Source organism: Rhynchophorus ferrugineus, unplaced genomic scaffold (assembly GCF_030347505.1).
Source record: "Rhynchophorus ferrugineus isolate W39M unplaced genomic scaffold, kcgeb_rfMv2 rfM7, whole genome shotgun sequence".
NCBI classification, from domain to species: domain Eukaryota; kingdom Metazoa; phylum Arthropoda; class Insecta; order Coleoptera; family Curculionidae; genus Rhynchophorus; species Rhynchophorus ferrugineus.
This window is the reverse complement of record NW_027472586.1, coordinates 28,616,755-28,635,540: the sequence shown is the minus strand read 5'-3', so window position 1 is coordinate 28,635,540 and position 18,786 is coordinate 28,616,755. Positions and strand designations below refer to the sequence as shown.

Below are 18,786 nucleotides of genomic sequence, written 5' to 3'. Positions count from 1 at the left end.
TTAAAACTTCTTATATTAAGGCTTATTCTTAGTCCCAAAGTCATGAGTCTTCTACAAGATTGATATGTGTTGTATAGTATTTTCCTGATTGGGTCTAAAAAAAAGACATACCTTCTTATATATTTTTAACACAAATAGTTGTCTATTTTTGGGAAGTGATGAGTTCAATCAGTCACGGATTATTTTTACCCATTCATTAGGCATTCTTCAAGATGACATTTAGTTTCAATGTCAAGATATGATTTCCCAGGAACGGGAAATATGATTTTGAACAGAGTAGTTATTATTCTGCGCTCACAGGATTCTCAGAATATCATCAACTCTCGAGTATCTTTTATATAGGACTTTCTTTCCAGTTTAAAAGACATGCATATGTGATAGTGCAGTTCTTGTCCTGTGCCATTATTATAAACTTAAAAAAAGCAAGTATCTCGAGAAATTATTTAACGTATCAAAATAAGCAACATTCTAATGTACTATCACAAGACAAAATATTTACAGCTGCAAGTGTTCCATGATTGAAATCAAGACATAAAAGATAATGATATCATAAAGATATAAGCTAATAAATAAATATTTTTATTATAACGGGATCAGATATGTCTCAAACTTGGCAATATATAACAGTTTATGAAATATTCATTGCTCTGAAAATTGTATGCTATGGTGCGTCTTATTAGGTAGAACAAAATGGAAAATATAGAAGATATTTAAGTGTTAGATCAATACAAACTGTTAAGTATACTACCAATATCACATTGTGTGGGCCATATGAATTATACAGTACATAAAATCGGTCTATTGAGGTGTCTTAATAAATAAATTAAAAACAACTGATTGATAAAACAGTGAAGCTATGATTATTGTCGTGGAGATATAACATCAATATTTGCAAAGAAACATTACAACTGTAAACCAAAATCCCACTCAATACTTCCTCATTCCCAAAAACTTGAATCCGAGGTTATGAGAAAGTTGCATTTTGAAAAGTATATTATTGGATGCAGATTTTAAAGCTTCTTCAGTCAGTTGAAAATTAGTTTTGAAAGCAGGTTTGTTGTGGATTTTCTACCAAATGATGAAAACCTATACTGGCAAAAGGGGAATGCTAATGATATCCAAATCAATACAGCGCCTGCAGCAATAGCTCACCTTAAAACTTTAGTAACTTTAATGAGAATCTTTGTAAACTGCAACTGATTTCGTTCAATAATCACAAATCTGCGAACATGTAAACGTATGTTTGTGATTATTGCTAACTATCTGACCATAAAATCCTACAATTAACATGTCCTTTTTATGTTATCTATAAGTAACAAAATTCAAGTTAACTGAAAGTACAAATCAAAATATATCCCCTCAAAGATAAAAAGAAAAGATGGAATATAAAATACATGAAGGACAATAAATTAATCTCATTATATTTATTATTTTCATCCTAGAAATAGAATCTGCCTTGATATAACATCTATTTATTATTTAATTAACAAAAATGTATCAGGACAGTTGGAAAAATAATATTCCGGTAAAAGAAACTTAATTTTCTCTAGATATTTGCTTTTTATTAATAAGTTTCTCTGTGCTGTTATTTCAATTTTTTTCTAGACTCTACATAAGAAATCGTATTAGATATTGACGAATTCTTATAAAGTACAACTTTGGGTATTCATTTACTATGTCAATGTTGAGATATTAACTGCAATATTGTTGGTTTCGTTATGGCCGATCTTTTCAGTTTAAATAAACCAACAATATTTATTCATTTTACGTCATACTGCTTCTGCTAACCATAGTGATTTTTATATAAGTTTACTTATTTTTATTAATTGATCCATTATTATAATTTGAATAGTGTTACTCTCATAACACCTACGTACGTAATTAATATGTATATATGTCTGTTCGAAAAAAATATCCTTTCACTGTATAGAAATCGAACTAATATAAGATTTTGTCAAAGATTTCTTTGTTTAAATTATTCAATGATTGAGAAAGATATTTAAATGAGTTGATACTCAATTGTGACGTTAATACGTGGGGGAATCAAATATAAACTGTAATTTCGTTAAAGAATATTATTTCATGATCAATGGTATACACAAACTAAACATTTAGCATTTTTCAATGTAGTCAACACTGTGTTCTATATACCTTTGCCACCGATTTGGAAGCTTGAAAATTCTCTCTTCATAAAAGATGTCTTCATCTCTACTTCTTGCTTTCCACTTTCAAATGTTTGGCATCCAAGTGATTCTTTCAAGGGTGCAAACAAATATAATCACAAGGTCACAAGTCAGGGCTATAAGAAGGGTGCTCGATGGTTTCGCAGCGCTATTATTCTAATTTATTTCTTGTCAAAACTACGGTGTGTGACCTGCTGTTATCATGAAGGGTGATGAGGTCCTGAATGGGCATACTCCGTCATTTGCTTCGATAGGCGATTTTTGTCGACTGTAACAAGTGAGAATAGTAAGCCGCATTCACTGTTCGTTGACTGTAAAGAAAACTAATGAGTAAAACTCTCTTTGAGTCAAGGAAACAGTTGCAAACACCGACTGAGGGACGGATTTTGGCTTTAACTGGGAAGTTTTCATTCTTTCTTCGCCACTTCTTATTAGCCATTTTTGATTCAAGGGTGAAATAATGAACCCACGTCTCAAACAAAACCTTCCCTTGTCTAAATCGATTCAGATGTGTTTCACTGATCACGGGCCTGGCTTGTTGATTACTGATGATGGATTGAACACTTCCATGTCTGATATCCAATTCTGATAAGATTTATTCTATCCTTAACCAGTCAATAAGCTCTCTAATGGCAGGGATGTTGTCATTTGTGAGACTTGTTCGTAGACGTCGATCATGACTTTCATTTTCGACAGGTTCTCGCCCATCCCTGAATTCTCTGGCTCACGTATTCACTCGATTCTGAGACAGTGTAATATCCTCAAACTGTGAAAACCGAAGGTACCTCGCGCTTAGTTCTGGCTGTACTGCGGACAGAACCGAGCACAGCTGCTACCCACATCAGTTTCTTCCCTCCTCATTAACCAAAGAACACTCGAGCGTCGAATCCTCTAGATCGGATTTACGTGCTAAGCTAAATAGTAAAATTACCGTTTATATTTAATTCCCCCTCGTATATAACTCACCAACTCTCAATTTAACCAAAACAGAGCATCAAACGCGGAAACAATTTCCAATAACACATTCTTACCGATCCTCTAATAAATATTCACCATAAGAATCCCAAACGACCGAAGTGGATCAGATCTATCAAGTCCTAAAACAAGCCACGGAAATATCCAAACCACGATTGAACGTGGAGGCTCCTGGCATCACCGTTGAGCGTACCGGCAGTGGTTCAGTCGCCGGCTCGGCCAGTGGTTCAGGTCAGAGCATCAATAAAGGCGTTCGCACCGTTCTGACCCCGCAGCCGACGAGAAACGCCGGTACATCCAACTTGGCAGTAGTCAATCCATCACCTTGTTCCACCAGCTCAGGTTTGTCCACTTGCATCAGAAGGGAACCATACGCAACCTCGCCTAAACAGTAGTACTCTTAACAGCTCGCGTAGGTTTCAACATAAGCAAAAGTAGCAGGCAAAAAGGTTGGTCATGTGTAACAAGTTATTTTAGATTTTTCAATGAGCTCAAGTAGTTAGAGTCGGCAAAAAATGTTTTCGTGTTTGGGTCGAGTAATCGTCATTTGTGTCAGACCTGTTTAATTTGAAGAAGTCTGCAGATGAGACACATCAAGTGTCTTTGGAAGCACTTGGTAATACTAACTTAAATGAAACAAGTTACTCCGAACGATTTCAAAAGCTTAAGAATTATGAATCTGTCGTCGAAAGTAAAAGAGACGAAAATATATAAAGTTTAAATTAAACGAAATTATCATTGGAATTTTATAGGTTTGGGTCACATAGACTACAAACTATCATTATAGAAGTAACAGTATCATCCTGGAGATTCTTAAATAGAAAGTTCTACCCTGTACTCACCAAATATTACCCCTACAGACTACGACTTCTTCCGGTCAGTTTTTCCAATTAACTTTTGGAAGCAGAATGTTACCTGAAAATTGGGGATATTACACTTTACTGTTACAATTTTTCTGTACAAAGCATCAAAATTACAAGAAAATTAACTCAAAATTTACTTATAGGTCAGTCTAAATTAAGAGGTACTCGCTATTGTTAAGAAAACCGGCACGACATAAATATTAGAATTTTAATCTTGTATAACATATAAATATATAATTGTATAACATTTTTATTGAAACAACTCATATCTGTAGCCAGTCAATTTATAAATTTTAGTTTGTTTTATAAGAAATACTCAACACAGGGGAAATATTAGATGTACAGTGTAGGATACTTTATGAGCATGGGAGGGATTTTTACGTTATTTTTGACGGAAAAGGGAGCAACTTCATTTATTCATTATATAATTATTAATCATCAGGTTAATAATACTGTTAAACTTTACATTGAATAGTGCAAGAAAAAGCTTGAACTTTTCATTACCAAACGATTGGGGAGAAATACACTTCCATTAACATAGCGTGCCTGAAAATGTATTTTATGTTGGTTACAGTTTTGCTTCTTTGTATGAATTTAATAACAGCATCGTCAATGGTCAAAATTATGATTTTCAGACATCACTTCTGAAGTACCTGGGATATGTCATCCAAAGACTAAATATAGGTGCCACTTGCAACTAGTCTATCCTTTTACAAGTTTCATCCACTCCATTTGAAGCTGGAGCACCCCTTTCCGTGGCCCATCTCATATAAATTCAACGTAAAATTAATCACAATAGGGTAAAACTCTTCTAACATTATTGCCAATACTTTAAACATAATTTTATTACGGCATTAGGTAATCGAACCATCGTGTTGAAACATGGATGTGTCCAACTTCTTTGGTGTAGACTACCACTGTGTGCAGACTTAATTGTTGTCTGGAAGCCCCCCGAAATGAAAGGATTGCACTTTTTCAGCAAACTTATGATAATTTTTGCCAAAGTTAACGTGTATAATTGTATTGTTCTCAGTAACGATTTTTTTTTTTGTTTTCAAGGCCTTATATTGACGTACTATATTGAATTCATGACCCAATAATTTGACAAAATTACCTTCCAAATCTAAAATCCAATGCTGGCACTAAAATCCAATGCAATGCACACTGAAGGGGTGGGTACACGGGTGCATCTTCAGTGTGCTTTTAACAGACTTTATTATTGTCCCTATTATTTAGTTTTTCTTTATATGTAGCTTGCCACTTTCGATATAATAATTATTAATATTTTCATAAAACATAAAAACATATCGAATATATATATATATATATATATATATATATATATATATACATATATATATATATATATATATATATATATATATATATATATATAGGCAGTATATGAGAATGACGTTAGTGAAATGGCTGCGCAGTTAACTCACGCTATGCTTGCTGCATTTAAAGATAAAGAATTTAGTTCAAGGTCATGACTTCCCAGAATAACGTAAATAAACGCCTCTTTTAAAGGAATTCAAAAAGCCAAAGGACGATACTTAAAATATGTTAGACAAATGTGGATGTAAATATTCTTTATAAAAAAGAAATATTATGTAACTTTATTTGTTAGACTACAATGAGATTTCTATCCTACTTTGTTAAGATGAATAATTTGATTAGATTTCCATGTATTTAAAATTACTGATACACTAACACAATATGATAGAAGGCAGACCAGGAGAGATACGGTTTTCATGTTTAAGGTACTATTGTGAATAAATTATGTACATTAAGTAATAAAATTAAGTGACCATAAATAAGGTGAGGATCAAGAGATAATAACTTTATTTCGAAAAAATGTAAAAATGTGATTTTCTTTCGTGTACGTCAAAAGTACCTCTTAACTTAGAATGGCTGTTGTACACCCTATAGAAAAACGATCGGGACATGTAAAAGTTAAAATATGAATGTCTGGTAAATACAGTGTACAGTTTAGCTTGTCAACATATAATTTTATATATTTTACAACATATTATTGTTGATATATTATGAAATCAATGACTTACAATGAGTAATAATCCATTTGACAGACGGTTTCTGACAGCCAAACTTTAATTTTTTAACAAAATCTTGTTAGTTCAATGTTACACATGACCAAGAAATTCATATTAAAATTCATGAATTCCTGTTGCCTTTTCTCTAAGATAGTAATACCACATTCAGTTGAAGTGATGCATGGTTTTTGAGTCCCTTTACTTTCGTCTTACATCCCGTATAAATAAAATCCCGTTCCTGATTCCCAACCTCCAATCGGATCCCTTATATTTTATTTTAAAATATTTTTCATCTGGGGTAAAAGATATCTTGAGCATTCTTCTATAAAAATTTTAAAGGTAAAAAAACTTTTCGTCCACATTTGTAAACCACGGTGATTTTTTTTATGTTATCATCAGAAATTATTTAATATTAGTTCACTTGAGCTTGTTTCATTCGGTACAAATCAAATAATTTAATAATTTTTATACGATTTTATTAATTAAATTAATATAAAGGGTAAGTACGTATATAAATATCTGCTTTAGCTACCATTTTTATGTTTTTACACATGTCGATCATATACATATGTTGTTTGTTATAACTAATACTGTAAACTAATACAATTTGGTTCAGGAAATAATTAAGAATTAGCTTTAATCTGCGATCAGTGTTCCGTGTACCATATAATAATTAAAAAATATTATTTTATATACATATAATCGGCTTTTGGAGATACTAGAGATAACTTTTGGTATAATCCTTTATCGAACGAAGGTTCAGCGCCTTTACAAATTATAACAAGAGCAGCTCTGTGGTGCAACGAAAATGTATATAGGAAATAGTTGCTTATAAACTGTGGAGTTTATGGAGAATTTTGAATTCTGCACATTTTTCCATATTGAGCTCCAAGCTCACAAAACAAAATTAGGATATTAAAAGGCACAACAGCACTCGCCTTTGTTATTAATATTTCGGTTATTTATTAATATATTTAGGAGAAATTAATGAAAGTTAGGAAGTTGTGGTATATTTTAATTAATACCCAATTACTACTCATTCTATTCGAGTTTCTTATGTAATAATGATTTTCAGAACTGATAATATATTAAGTTAGCGTTTAAGTTTTTCACGGCATCGTGCTCTGAACTTGTTAAATATCCTCCTGTTAATATGTATTTTTCAATTATATCAGTATTATAATAGTTAACATAAAACAGAATTTTATAGACATAAAAATAAACAATATTCTTTATTGAATTTTAAGATTTTCTACATTTTTGACAAAACTCATAGGTAACTGATCTGCTGTTTATAAGTATCAGTTAACTATTTTCTAACAGATATGCATGTCATGCAGCGAATTTATTAGATACTTGTAGTGATTGATTTTGTTTCCACCACGATTTTAAAATTGAAGAATCTCTCATATTTTATGGATCTTTTATTTTATTAATCATGTATTTATCATATCGACTGGACAACTTCGACAGGAATATCCTCAATGATGTATTCCTTCTTGGGCGTTCCCAAGAGGAGTAATTTTTTATCGGTGTTGCCTTTATTTTCATTAATGTAGTCATCATCTTGATGCTTACAACCTGTCGCTTGTAACCATTTTAAGGCCAGCCGCGCGAACCGTTCCTCATTCCTTCATCAGCCACTGTTTCCAATCCGCGCAGTTAACTAGTCCAACAAAAATACTTTGCTCTTCACTCAAACCCGAATTTTCTTGTTAAAGCCGTTCATTATAGATAAAGATCTGCCTATTTTCTGCAAATTTTGTAGCTCCTGATCATGGTTGATCCCTCAAAATAGTAGAAAACTTCCGACCGGCGGTTTGGCTGTCATTCCCAACTCCAGAAAGCAGTCCAGAAAGATTCGGGGATGGCAAACCTGCTATCTTCTCTGATCTGCCCTTCTAGCAGACTTCCCATCTCCATCAAATGCTTATTTTACAAGATGTTAATTCGGTCCGTACTCCTCTACGGATCTAATGTCTACTTCAAGTTTGTTACGTCCAACCAGGTCAAAAGGCTTTAAGATTTCCAAAATAAGCTCCTCAGAAAAATATTAAACGCTCCATGGTTTGTCCGAAATAATCAAATTCATAGGGAAACTGACACTCCAAAATTCAAACACTTCATATCTTAATCATTCAACAACAAACAACAACTCAGCTCAAGTTCTTCTGAAACCACGATTGTTCGCGAGCTGGTCGACATGCTGGAAGCTTAGTACCGCGTCACCGCTAAACTCCCCCCCTTTTCCAGGCTGAAACGACCTCATCCGTCGTTACAGTCACAACTTTTGCCCCCATACAACAGTATTCAGTTGTGTGTTAACTCAGGTTCGCGAATCAATAGAATCGCCGGGTTCTCGTGGCCAATAACGGCTGCCCGATCAGCGGGTGCCATATTCCCAAATTGAATGCAGTAACAGTAGCGATCCACAGGGGTGAACTGTGAGGCAATTTCGGTTTAGTATTTTGGTAAGCCCAGAGGCAGTCCCACATAACCCGGTCTAACTCGTCACCCCAAGGCAAATCTCCGCGACCAGGTATGCGTCATGCATTCCACCGCCTGATTTTAGGCCAGAACAAAAAAAAAAGTAGAAAACTAATGATCATTTTTTCGATATGCCTCCTATCACGACTCTATTTTGTCATTTGGCGAAAATCCGTAATATAGTTTTCTATTCTACTACAAATATATTTCATTCAAAGTATTTTCTGTTAGTAACCACGATTTTTCATCGACTCAAGCAAGTCACGAATCGTAAACCTGAACAATTATTAGTCAGAAGGGCAATTTTGATATGGGAGAGGAAATAAAATTTCCTTGTCTCACTTCATCATGCCTTTACCATATTGTGGGCGTTTAAAGGCTTCAATACTCGACTCACAGCTGTTGTCGGTTACGTTTCCTGGTGATTCTTTCGTTAAGCTGTAGTCGTTCATTGTGAATCAACACGAGCTGACCATGAATGAGCTTATTACCATGAATATTTGGTTTGAGATTCTTGTGACAATTTAAAATCTCTAAAAATTACAAAGTCTCACTTAGCGGCTATTGAGTTTGACGTCATTGTTTTCGTCCAATAGCTAGCTTCGTCTTCTAGCCCTTAAACCTTTATTGAGCTTCTTGTTCATATAAAAATTATTATGGTTAAAGCACACATAACACATTTATACTTCAATGAAAACATAACAGGTCAATTCAAACGTCCCCATATGTTTTTTAGTTAGCCCTAACACTCAAAAGATGCGTATATAAATTTGACAGCAGGATCAATAGTTTGTGAATTATAGCATTTTGAGTGAAGCCACTTTTGTTATTGTAATAAAAATGGATAAAAGGGAATTTCGGGTATTGATAAAATATTGCTTTTTGAAGGGAAAAAATACAGTTGAAGCTGTTTTTGGCTTGACGGGTGAACAAGTTTTTGGATTAATGCCGAGTTTCCGGACACCACCCCAGGAAAATCAACCATCAAGGATTGGTATGTTAAGCTTAGACATGGTGAAATGAGCACCGAAGACGCTGAACGCAGTGGACGCCCAAAAGAGGTTGTTCAGGAGGCAAAATCCACAAAATAATTTTGAATGACCCTAAATTGAAATTGAATGTAATAGCATACATTCTAAAGATATCAACTGAATGTGTACATTATACCAATTACTATTATTTGGGTATGAGAAAGCTCTGTGCAAAGTGGATACCGCATGAGCTCACTTTTGACCAAAAACAACGACGAGTTGATGATTCGGAGCAGTGTTTCAAAATGATCAAGCGTAATAAACCCGAGTTTTTACGTCGATATGTGACAATGGATGAAACGTGGCTCCATCATTTCACTCCCAAGTCCAATCGACAGTCATCCGACTGGATTGCACATGATGAAACCGCTCCAAAGCGTGGGAAAACGCAACAGTCGGCTGGCAAGGATATGTCGTCTATATTTTGTGATGCGCATGGAATAATTTTCATTGACTACCTTGCGATAGGAAGGACCATCAACAGCAACTATTACATAGCGTTATTGGAAAGTGCTGATTGACCAACACAATGCACCGTGTAGCAAGTCGGTGAAAACGATGGCAAAAATCCATGAATTGGGCTTCGAATTGCTTCCTCATCTACCCTATTCTCTAGATCTGGCTCCAGCAACTATTTCCTGTTCTCAGATCTCAAAAGAATACTCGGTGGGAAGAAATTTCCGTCGAAGGAAGAGGCGATCGCCGAAACTGAGGCTTATTTTGAAGCAAAGGAGAAATCCTATTACAAAAATGGTATCGAAAAATTGGATGGTCGCTATAATCAGTCGTTATCACCCTTGAAGGGAATTAAGTTGAATAAAAAAAAACTAATTTTGCAAAAAAAATGTGTTTTACAGTGGTAGACTGGGTACTTTTCAATTGACCTGTTACTAATTTATAGAACCAAATGGCAGTGCTTAATTTGTTTAATTAATTTTTATATTTAATACTAATAACGCCAAATCCATTCTTATATGGTTCGTTGAGCTGTATTTTAATGTGTGTTCTTAATCGGAACGTTGGGTTATTTTTCTCATATATTTAACAATATTTCCACCCCAATTTAACAAAATACAACACCGAAATATTTAGAATTTACTTTAATTTTCGAATTTGAAATACTTCAAGCGTATAGATGTATAACGATGCTCAAACTGTTACATGTGGGTAATAAGTCTTGATTGTAGTATTTCTCTATTGATATGTAGTATATTTTCTTTGTAGTAAATCTCGTTGAGATTTATAATAGCAGGCGATCCTTCAATTGTCAATAATAGAATATAGTTGTCTTTTCTTCGTAAAATCTCAAACGATATGACCCTGCATTGCGAATTATTTCATGATGAATACACGAAACCTCAATATTTACAACAAATATTAATTATCAGAACAAAATTAGAATGAAATAAGGGTTATAAGTTTTAAACAATCATTATAATATAGTATTGTATTTAACGGACCTGAATAATCTAATCGAAGTGATATTATAACATATAGCGAATTTTGTCAAAGCTCATCTTCGAAAGGAAGCGGAATGAATATTTCATTCAAAATAACTTGAAATACAACCACATGCTATATTTTACACACAATATTTCTTCCTATTTCTCCGTATATTAATAAATAATCAAAACACTTGGTTTTATAAGTATTAAAAGCCTAAATAAAAAAGATCTAAAATTTTCAAACTATATTAATGTTATTAATGACCATATTACTCTTTATTCAGAAATAATATTGTATGTACTATATATGTTTTATATGCATCGGCATTTTCTTTGTACCACATCAGTAAATGATCATTATTTAGCCATTGTGCAACGATACGAAAGACTGTAACTTTCTACCACTTGATGTGCAGACAGCCGGCGTTCTAGATACCAAGGTGTCAGTGGGCACACGTCACAGACGACCACGCCCTCGCAGGATGCCACCTCGATGCGCAGACGTCTGTTCGCAGGCATGAAAAGCCTGACTGGTTTTGGATCAAGATCGCGACATGGCAGTCCTGGTCATCGTTCCATCTCCCTGCCAGAAAGTACGCAAAAGCACGTCATTGAGTGTCGTTGTTGTAACGGACGACCTGATATTTTTCCTGCAATTCTTCTGTTCGCGCCTCACAACACAAAACCATTCAGTCCAGACAAGGTCCTCCGTATAATGGTGATCTTCATCACTCTCTTTGTCTGTTTTCCTTTAAATATTATAAAAAATCGAATTGTTCATTATTCTAATGATAGGAAAAGTATTGCGGTTTCAGTTAAACGTTAGAAAGAATATAAATCGGTAATAATTCGTTATATTTTACAATATCACTTCGATTACTTAATGATAATGATTGATCATGATAATAATTATTCTAAACCAATATATAAAGAAATCACTTAATCAAGGAATATTTTTTTTAAAATCACAAATCAATCTAACTTTAAAAATGTTAAAACCTATTAAAACTTTAAATATTAAAAATTACTAATTTTAAATTCCCAGTACTCTAAACCGCAATAATTTTTCTATTTTAATATATATATATATATATATATATATATATATATATATATATATATATATATATATATATATACCCTGAATAATTATGTGGTTCTATTGAATGATTTTGTTGTCGGGGGTTAGTAGAAAGTTTTTAAAACACTTAATACCACTAAATCTGAAGAATTGTTCGAAATATTTCTAAGGTTTAAGTGTCGCTGCTTTAATACACAGCTTTTTATGTAGATGTGCTTATTTTTAACAAAACAAACTACTCCATAACTTCTTCATTATTTCGTTGATACGGTTAATGTAGCGTAACCATAACACCGTAAACCCTAAACAGTTCTATTCGTCCATAATACTATTTCAATGTGAATGAAGTACGGAAATTCAAGAAAGTTTGATTATATTCGATAGCACAATGACAATCAAATAAAGGGAAATGTAATTCGAATAGAGGAAACAGTTGCTGCAGAATGCAAAATGTCTTGTGGAGGTGACACTTTGCCGATTTCTTTGTCGTTCTGTCGCCTCTACCGAAGTATTTTAGAAATAATAAAATAAGAAAAATCTATGAAGTTGTTTCAACACAGTTACGTCAAAAGTTTAATAAAAATTTAAGTACAGCATTTTATATTAATAGATTTTATTATTTTTGCATGTTGAAACTTTACAATTGCAAGAACGTAAAAAAAAAATAAGATTTTTTTTTCATAACATCTTTATTAGATATGCTTAGTACAATCTCAATTATAAATTAATGTGTCACTACATTTCATTTGTAATTGGATTAATTCACAAGCACTCGTCTTGCGAGATAAATACATCGATATATATTCGTCAATTATAAAATTATAATAGCTTAAGCTATATGTTAGTTTACACTAAAGGTATACACTTTATATTATAAGTTCGTATGGTTTGGTTCGCTTCAATCCTCTGATATCCTATCCGTCTGGTAGTTGTATTGCTTCCACGTTAGTATGATTTGCTATCTTCTTTCGTGTTTTAAAGCGAAATCTTGAATAACATCGCAAATCCATTTGATTTTCAGGTTATCGTGCAGTTCTTCGTTGGTTACGTAGCGATAGCCATTGATAATTAATCCAAGAATTTTGTTTTGACAGCGTTAGATGACTAGTTGATTTGAATTTTTAGTGCAATCCCATATTTGCACCCCATAGGTCCAAATAGGCTTTATCATTTTCTAATAAATCAATCTCTTTGATTTTAGATCAAGTTGAGATTATTTTCCAACTAACCAGTATAGATAGTTGTTTTATTTTGGTTCTAATGTGTTTTGCTTTTTATCTAACATGATGGTTTCCAATTTGATCTTCCGTCAAGATGGATGCCAAGATACTTAGCTGATTCTGCTTGAGGAACCGGGCATCTATTGAGTAACATAATTAAGTTTTTATTATTTCCGTAATGCAAAATTAACATGAACAGATTTGGAGATATTAAGTTAAATTTTCCAATCTTTCGTCCGTTTGTAGATTTGTTGACTGCCACTTGTACTTTTTCTACTGCTCTAGGCAGAGATATGTCGTTTGCCATAATAATTGTGTCGTCAGCAAAGGTTCCAAGAAGTGTTTCTTTTGTTGTTGGGATGTCAGTAGTGTAGAACTGATACAAGAGAGATCCTAAGACGCTACCTTATGGAACTCCAGCCAAAATAGTTTTAAATAAAACACCATTTCGCGCGAGACTCTAAATGTTCTTCCTAAAAGATATTACTCCAGCAATTGACAATAGTTATGCGGTAATAATTTGCTCATCTTACAGATTAATCCCAAATGCCAAACCCGACCAAATGCTTGTGAGACATCCAGGGATATTGCAGGGCAGTATTTCTTTTCCTCGCTTTTTCAATAGCTGCAGTTACTCTGTACACTTGATCGATTGTTGAGTTGTGATTTCGATAACCAAACTGGAAATCTGGTATTATTACAAACATTTTAATACGTTTAAATATTAGTTTCTCAATGATAAGCAACTCCATGTTAATATTTTTGTTATGTTATTGGTAATGGATGCAGATTCCGAAACACTGTAAGCAATTCACAGAATTTACCTTAGATTTTCAAATTCTTCAAACACATAGATGACAGGCTGCAACAGTGCTCTTACAGCTATACCAGGCGCAATAAACATTTTGGAATAACCAGATTTTGTCTTGATTAAAACATTTTCCCTCAGCGTAAATTCCTAGAGATTATTACTGCGACCGTAGGTGCCACAGCGGACAATAAAGTCTTCCTTTATTCTCAAACCAATAACATGCAGTGTAAACTATATCACAAAGAATGTACGAAATGTTAGTATATCTATCAATTAATAAACCTCTATCACCAGCGAACAATCAAAAGGTTTACACGGCATGATTTTGGAGAGGGCCAATGTATACAAACAAAATCTAAATTAATAACAACAAAAACAATAATCGCACGCTTTTCACCTCTTGTACTTTTCTCTATAAACTGATAGAGTACGAGAAATGTATCTACACCACCGCGAATTGGTTGAAATCGTAAAAATGTATCCAAAATACTTCACTAGCCTTCCTTAGTTTGTTTAAAATTGTTATAAAATCACAGAAATTAATATCAAATCATTATTGTACAATAATGATTACATTTATATACAAAGAGATGTTGAAAAATCATAATCATTTCCTAACAGTAGTAATAATTAATTAAAAACGTGTCTCCTCATTAACTTTGAGGTTTCCTCTTCGAGCACCCTCACTTCCAAGTCGGATTATCTCGAGTTCTATATTGCATCATCAAACTTCCAACTTCCCCAACACAACCACAACTTAAACTTCTTTGACGCTTGCGACTAACCCCTCCAAGCCATGAAACTTTAATCGTACCCACTTGGAAGCAATCTAGCAAAGTTAATCTTCCTGGATATATATGTACAATTTTGGTATATAATTGATTCAGAGTACGTAACTGGACCACATCCATTCGGTTAAAATTCGATTTTATTAAGTACATATAAAAACTGAACGGCGAATAATTATTGTTAAATTTGCATTGTCCCATCTCCGGTTAAAAACAAGCTCGACAAAGATGGATGAAGAGGGGTGCATATTTAATCTAAACGGAGAAAATGTAAATGAATGTTAATTGTTCGTTTTTCAAAAGAATAAAAAATATTAGACGTGGAATATTAATATTTATTTCCTTTGTACTTATCCAAATTTAAAATTAACTATTAACAATAAAAAAATACTCGAAATGTAATATTTTATTTGAACGACTTTAAATCCATTTAACTTTGTACTTTGCCATTATTTAGTGACTACATAATATAAGACATGTTTCTATCTCCTGAATCTGTATCAACAATATGTTGTAGTTGTACTGAAAGGAAGAGATTTCTACTCTTCGAACGAATATATCAGAAATTACATGCTATAAATCTGAACTGAAAAATAAGAAAAAATCTTAAAGAGTAACAACACATGAATTTCAAGATGCTGTATTCACAATATGTTATAGCTGTGTTAAAAAAAGTATATGAAAAATTGTGTCAGAAATTAACAAAACAGTAAAATAAGTTAGAAATTTTAAATCAAAAAATCAAGAAATTTCATTCAAATTTTTCGAACTGTTTATTGTTTTATATATAATTATCACTCCATCTTTTTAAACCAATAACACGGATCTCCAAACAGAAATTTCTAAGAGCTGTTTAGGTTTTGTGACGTAAACTGTTTGTAATATATTTTTGGGTGTGTTGAATCTAAAAATTACTTCCTTCTTGTCGTAGAACGATATATTTTTTGAAAATTTGGATAACAATGTTACATTAAATATAATAAAAGAGAAGATACTTGAAATATATTATTTCATTTACAAGCCTACTATAACAAAACGGTCCATTTTTCTTGGCATCTTTTTTCCATCTTTGGAAGGTCTTAGTGAAGTCGATTCACCTTGCTCTTCATTCACGTGCTCCCAAATTTTCTGTACTAATTAATCTAGGTGCGATGAAGGAAATGTACTTTTAGACACACAACGCAATCTAAAACTTGAAATACTTTTAGCCTTCTTTTAGCGATTTCTTTATAGTTATGGTCTGGATAATTGCCCACAAATGTTGTATCGCCTCCTTGAGAGCAATCCACCATTTTATGGATCCGTCATGACCGTAATGAATTTATTTTGGGCACGCCACTACAAACTATTAACAGGTCAATTGAAAAGTCCCCGGCCCACCATAGTAAAACACATATTTTGGCAAAATTATTTGGCATTAATAATTCCCTTCAAGGGTAATACACTGATTCTAGCGACCCTCCAACTTTTCGATACCATTTCTGTAGTACGATTTGTCCCTTGCTTCAAAATAAGCCCCAGTTTCAGCGCTCACCTCTTCATTCGACAAAAACTGTCTGTGACACGGTGCATTGTCTTGGTGAAGCAGCACTTTCTTTTTCTCCAAATACGGCCGTTTTTCGACGAGTTCATCCTTCAAACGGTCCTATAACGCTATGTAATAGTCGCTGTTGATGGTCCTTACTTTTTCAAGGTAGACAATGAAAATTATTCCATATGCATCCCAAAATACAGACGCCATAACCTTACCAGCCGACTGTTGCGTCTTCCCACGCTTTGGAGCGAGTTCATCGTGTGTAGTCCACTAGGATGACTATCGATTGGACTTAACTTGACTTGACTGGGCTTGATTGGGCTGTGAAATGATGGAGCCATGTTTCATCCACTGTCACATATCGACGCAAAATCTCGGATTTAATACGCTTGATTATCTTCAAACACTGCTCCGAATCATCAACTCGTCGTTATTTTTGTCAAAAGTGAGCTCGCGCGGCGCCCACTATACACAGAGCTTTCTCATACCCAAATATTCGTGAATGATATGATGTACTCGTTCAATTGATATCTTTAGAGAGTCTGCTTTTAATTCAATTTCAATTTATGGTCATTCAAAATCATTTGTGGATTTTTTAAATACTTTGGGCGTCCACTGCGTTCACCGTCTTCGGTGCTCATTTCACCATGTCTAACCTTAGAATACCAATCCTTGATGGTTGATTTTCCTGAGACAGTGTCCGGAAACTCGGCATCAAGCCAAGTTTTTGCTTCAACTGTATTTATCCCCTTTAAAAAGCAATATTTTATCAGCACACCTTTTTATCAATTTTCTTCACAATAAGAAAAGTTGCTTCACTGAAAATGCTATAATTCAGAAACTAATGATCCGACAGCTGTCAAATTTCTTTTCAACGTCACAACGCACCTTTTCAGGGTTTGGACTAACTATAAAACATATGGATTTAATTCCAGTAACGCTATCTATGTGTCAGGCCGGGAACTTTTCAATTGACCTGTTAGGTAAAAAATTTAATCAAAAAATTAAGCAATACCCATTGTTTTTGGATGTTATGTGGCTTTCAACATTGATGATTTTTTGCAGACATATGCCAATCGATGAATTGAATGTGAAGCTTCAAGGTACAAATAAAACAATTATTATCATGGTAGATCTCATTCGCGCTTTTGAGGCTAAACTGCATGTCTTGAGAAACAATGTTGTTACAAGAAACTACTAAGTAGTTTCCAAATTAAAAAAAAACATTCTAGAGATATATGAGAAGACAGGCAAAGAAATTACTGAAAAATGTATTTCTGTAATTGATTCTTCAATCTAGGAACTTTCAGCGAGAGTTTCTCAATTCAAAAAATTATCGGAAATACTCAAGTTTATTATATACTCTGATGTGACATCATTTGAAACTGAACTTATCCCAATTCGATTAGTTGGAAATTGAAGTATTTGGAAGTCTGTTGATTGATTTCCAGTACAATAACGAAAGAGTTGGCATCACGTACAAAAGCAAATTTTGAAGAAGCTGGTTCATGCTATTTTAAACATATTTTCATCTACTTATAGCTGCGAGTCATTACTTTCATAGATAAATAGTATTAAATAGTCGCTTAGAACTCGTTTGACAGATGACTACAGTTCAACATGCATTCTGCTAAAAATAACAACGTATAAGTAAGTTATTTGTCATATAATCTGCAACAACAGAAGTCACACTAATATTTCATTCTGACTATTACTTCTGATTTCAATTAGGTACGCATTTAACGTCTTTTTTATAACGTTTTATAACGTCTGTAAGCAATCTTTAATACGATGAATAAATCGTTGTGACGTTGTGAGTATTTAGTATTATTGTTCAAAAAACATTTATTTAGAAAAATAGTATAAACGTTCGCAACCCCTGATCTATAGGAATGGAAGCAAAAAATGAGCTTTGTGAAGCAGAACTGCTTTAAGGATTCTTTTAGATGAATTTATGAAAAGACACCATTGTACTGTATCGTAGTAGATTTTAACTGCATTTCCTCCACATAAAATCGTGAAATTCTGATTTTTTGCCATATTATTTTCGTTTTTAGCATACTAAAATAAATAAAACTCAGTTGAAAATACTCAAACAGCTTTTTTGTTACAAACCAATTCATTTATTAATATTCTGAAGAAAGTTGATTATATAGCCGGAAAACCAACTAGAAAATATCGGACAATGAAATTGATACTATTTGATATTGCTATCAATTTTAAAGCCTCGAGAAATCCTCCTTTATTCGATATTATTTGATTGCCAATTTTCGATCTCGAGTTATTGGGTCTAAAACAGATTTACGATTTATTT

The 18,786-nt window shown here is 33.3% G+C and overlaps 1 protein-coding gene across 1 annotated transcript in view; it reads left to right on the top strand.

The window, feature by feature from the left end:
* Stacl (SH3 and cysteine-rich domain-containing protein) overlaps window positions 1–18,786 on the top strand; it is a 455,842-nt gene that overhangs the window by 399,731 nt on the left and 37,325 nt on the right. Inside the window, exons 27-28 of the mRNA XM_076410623.1 lie at window positions 3,243–3,500; window positions 11,455–11,631. Of these exons, the coding sequence (XP_076266738.1) occupies window positions 3,243–3,500; window positions 11,455–11,631 (435 nt within the window). The remainder of the gene's footprint in view (window positions 1–3,242; window positions 3,501–11,454; window positions 11,632–18,786) is intronic.